The sequence below is a fragment of the Mizuhopecten yessoensis genome, unplaced genomic scaffold, assembly GCF_002113885.1.
Source record: "Mizuhopecten yessoensis strain PY_sf001 unplaced genomic scaffold, ASM211388v2 scaffold1875, whole genome shotgun sequence".
Taxonomy (NCBI): domain Eukaryota; kingdom Metazoa; phylum Mollusca; class Bivalvia; order Pectinida; family Pectinidae; genus Mizuhopecten; species Mizuhopecten yessoensis.
The window spans coordinates 61058-64918 of record NW_018404265.1 but is presented as its reverse complement, the minus strand read 5'-3'; the positions used below and the strand labels follow the sequence as shown (position 1 = coordinate 64918).

The 3861-nt window shown below is 35.0% G+C and overlaps 1 protein-coding gene across 2 annotated transcripts in view; it reads right to left on the bottom strand.

The window, feature by feature from the left end:
* Window positions 1-3861, bottom strand: part of LOC110441639 (N-glycosylase/DNA lyase-like) — a 25972-nt gene that overhangs the window by 4319 nt on the left and 17792 nt on the right. For both annotated transcript variants that reach the window (XM_021484848.1, XM_021484838.1), the window contains one exon: window positions 3210-3260. In XM_021484848.1, coding sequence (XP_021340523.1) covers window positions 3210-3260 — 51 coding nt within the window. The remainder of the gene's footprint in view (window positions 1-3209; window positions 3261-3861) is intronic.

The following is a 3861-nucleotide window of genomic DNA, read 5'->3' as shown; positions in this document are numbered from 1 at the left end:
TTTTTAACATATTTGACCCCTGTGACCTTGAATATGGGTGAAGGTCATTCATTTGAACAAACTTTGTAACCCTTCATCTCAGCATGCTACTGGCCAAATATCATCACCCTGGGCATTTTGGTTATTCAGAAGAAGTTGTTTAAAGGTTTTTTAAGACAATTGACCCCTGTGACCTTGAATATAATTGAAGGTCATTCATCTGAACAAACTTTGTAGCCCTTCACCCAAGCATGCTACTGGACAAATATCATCTCCCTGGGCAGTTTGGTTATCGAGAAGAAGATGTTTTAAGTTTTTAACATAATTGACCCATGTGACCTTGAAAATGGGTGAAGGTCATTACTTTTAACAAACTTTGTAGCCCTTCATCCCAGTTTGCTTCTGACCAAATATCGACACCCTAGGCCTTTCGGTTATTAAGAAGAAGTCGATTAAAGTAATATATTGATGCCGGACGGTCAATGGACGCCGCGCCACGGCATAAGCTCACTTGGCACTTCGTGCCAGGTGAGCTAAAAAACACAAAAAGATGCAAAAACACATGATTTTTAACCCCAAATTTGACCCCTGAAGTAGTAATTTTGTTCTTAAAACCTGTCTGAAATTAAATATCGCCTACTCGGTAACAAATACTCACATTTTAACAAAGGTTATTCTGGTGGATTTTTCACAATATTTACAAATGTGCTGAGTACAAGAATAGACTACATGAAAAGCTAGCTTTTGTTGTAAAGACACAGATTTGTAAATGCCCAACACTAGTCTCAAACCAAATTCAAGTTTTCTTTTTGAAAAATTATGAAGCCCACATAGTCCACTTTATCATGAACATGCCAATTTTAGTGCTGATTTTTTATTTTAAAATTTGATACATGTAATATTACAGGGGTTATTCATTGTATAAAAATATCACCCATGGCCACCGTACCCTACTGTACACTGCTACCAAAATTTAATCAAAACCTTTTGAATGTCTGAAAAATGACACAATGAACAAAACGATGTATCCTTTTTCTTTCTCACTTTAATAGTGACCGAGTAATTTGAATTCTGCTGATTTAAGCAGTCATAGCAAAATATTCTCATTAAATATTATATTGCACTAAAAATATTTCCCTCGCAAACTTTGTTGGCTCCATCTGTTGAAACTACCAGCAAAATATTATCATAAGATTCTATGCTTTTTGATTCTTCTTCAGAAGTTGCTGTGACTTTGTAAGTAGGTAAATGTAATTTTCCTTCTCAAATTGGTTAGCTCTATTCCAAAATGCTACCAGCCAAATCTTATGAATCAATTCCTTTTAGTTCTTGAGAACAAATCCTTTCAAATGTTTGAACCGTTTGACATATTTGAATGCTGTGACCTTGAAAGTAAGTCAAGGTCATTTTTCATTCACACACTTTGTCTGGCTCTTTCCCAGGAAATATCCAGCCAAATATTAAGGTTCTATACCTTCCAGTTCTTCAGAAGAAGTTGTTCTAAGTGCTAGACCTATGAGACTCCTGTGATCTTGAAAGTAGGTTGAGGTCATTTTCATTCGAAAACTTTGGTGAGCTCTATCCCAGGATCTCACCAGCCAAATATAAAGACTCTATACCTTTCAGTTCTTCTTCAGAAGTCGTTTGAAGTGTTTGACACATTTGACTCCTGTGACCATGAAAGTAGCTCAAAGTCATTTTTCGTTTTCAAACTTTACCGGGCTCTATCCAAGGAAGCCATTAATCAAATATAAAGATTCTATACCTTTTAGTTCTTCAGAAGAAGTCATTTGAAGTGTTTGACACATTTGACACTTGTGACCTTGAAAGTATGGCAAGGTCATTTTCATTCTCAAACTGTGTTGGGCTCCATTCCAGGAATCCATCAGCCAAATATGAAGTTTCTATACCTTCCAGTTATTCAGAAGAAGTCGTTTGAAGTTTTTGACATATTTGCCCCCAGTGACCTTGAAAGTAGGTCAAGGTCATATTCGTTCTTAAACTTCGTCGGGCTCCTACCAACAAAGCTTTCAGTCAAATATCATGACTCTAGGTCTGTCCGTTCTTTAGAAGAAGTTGTTCAAAGGAAAAGTTGACGGACGAAAGACGGACGCCGCACCATGACAAAAGCTCACTTGACCTTCGGGCAGGTGAGCTAAAAATGAAAACTTGAATAGGTTTGTAGTTTTCATGAATAAAATTTCATTTTGGTGAAATATGATGCTTTGAGATCATGTGCATGTGAAAAACAAAACAGGTCAGTGATACTATGATGTTTTCGTCTTGTTTGATGACATCAGAGTTACTGTGATGTCATCATAACTATGACACCATCAAGGCTCACTGATATCAAAATGAACACCGGGAAACCCATCACAACAACAAACTAGCAACAGACACACTTTCTGTAACCATTGAACAGCACCAAAATGTCAGATATTCTGAAACACCAGACAAGTGACACCATAGCAACCATTGTTTACTTTCCTCACCTAGAATTGACAGTTACCCTCAGAAATTGTTCATTTAACATATTTCACTAGAAGAAAAAAATAAACATGTATATTACATAATAAAGGGGGATGTGACCTGTACGTTGAGTAACAAAGGGGAGATAACTGTTATATACATTACATGTATATTACATAACAAAGGGGGATGTGACCTGTACTTTGAGTAACAAAGGGGAGATAACTGTTATATATGTTACATGTAAATTACATAACAAAGGGGGATGTGACCTGTACTTTGAGTAACAAAGGGGAGATAACTGTTAAATATGTTACATGTAAATTACATAACAAAGGGGGATGTTACCTGCTCTCACTCATTTATGCAAGCATAATTTCATTTGGCCATTAGAATTCAAGAGAATTCTTTTACCCATTCAGATAATAATTATTCTTTGCTTTTATTAAGATCACACTATTATTGGATAATTTAGTATAAGATTGTTTTTTTGATAATGGTGCAATTTATAAGATACATGCAGGTGATATTGCATTATGTTTCTAGTTTCTATTATGTAAAGATTAAATGGTGAGTAGCCCCAAAGAAGAGCCAAAGTGTAGATTTATTATACTTTAGAATCTAAATTTTAATAAACGAGTTCTAGAATTATTTCCGCTTTATCTTATATGTTGTGTATAAACTGTACTTTGAGTAACAAAACAAACATGATCTAGCATGACATTGGTTTAATAATGGATGTTCAGTTAACTTGTCATTACCTTGGTGTCAGGTTTGTTCTTGAACTTTTTCAAATCTGCAGCAAAAAGAACCTGAAAATATAAAATACTGAACTAATGTGGTGTAACTTAATGTTTTATTATCCACTTCCAATATAAGCCTGTTATTTTGCTGATAACAACAACTGTTTGTGAAGGTTGAGGGCTCAATTTATCTTTATCCTTACAATTTTGTGATCATATATTGTATATCATTAGTAACATCATTACTATTTAAGTAAGAATTGCTACCAGTCGGGTCTGTAGTAACACTGTTCCTAGTAAGGTCTGAGTTTGTTACTCCGTCTCTAGTTCTGTTAGTTAGATCTGTAGTAATGTTGTTACTAATTACGTCTGTAGTAACACTGTTCCTAGTAAGGTCTGAGTTTGTTACTCCATCTCTAGTTCTGTTAGTTAGATCTGTAGTAATGTTGTTACTAATTACATCTGTAGTAACACTGTTCCTAGTAAGGTCTGAGTTTGTTACTCCATCTCTAGCTCTGTAAGTTAGATTTGTAGTAATGTTGTTACTAATTACGTCTGTAGTAACACTGCGACTAGTTAGGTCTGAGTTTGTTACTCCATCTCTAGTTCTGTTAGTTAGATCTGTAGTAATGTTGTTACTAATTACGTCTGTAGTAACACTGTTCCTAGT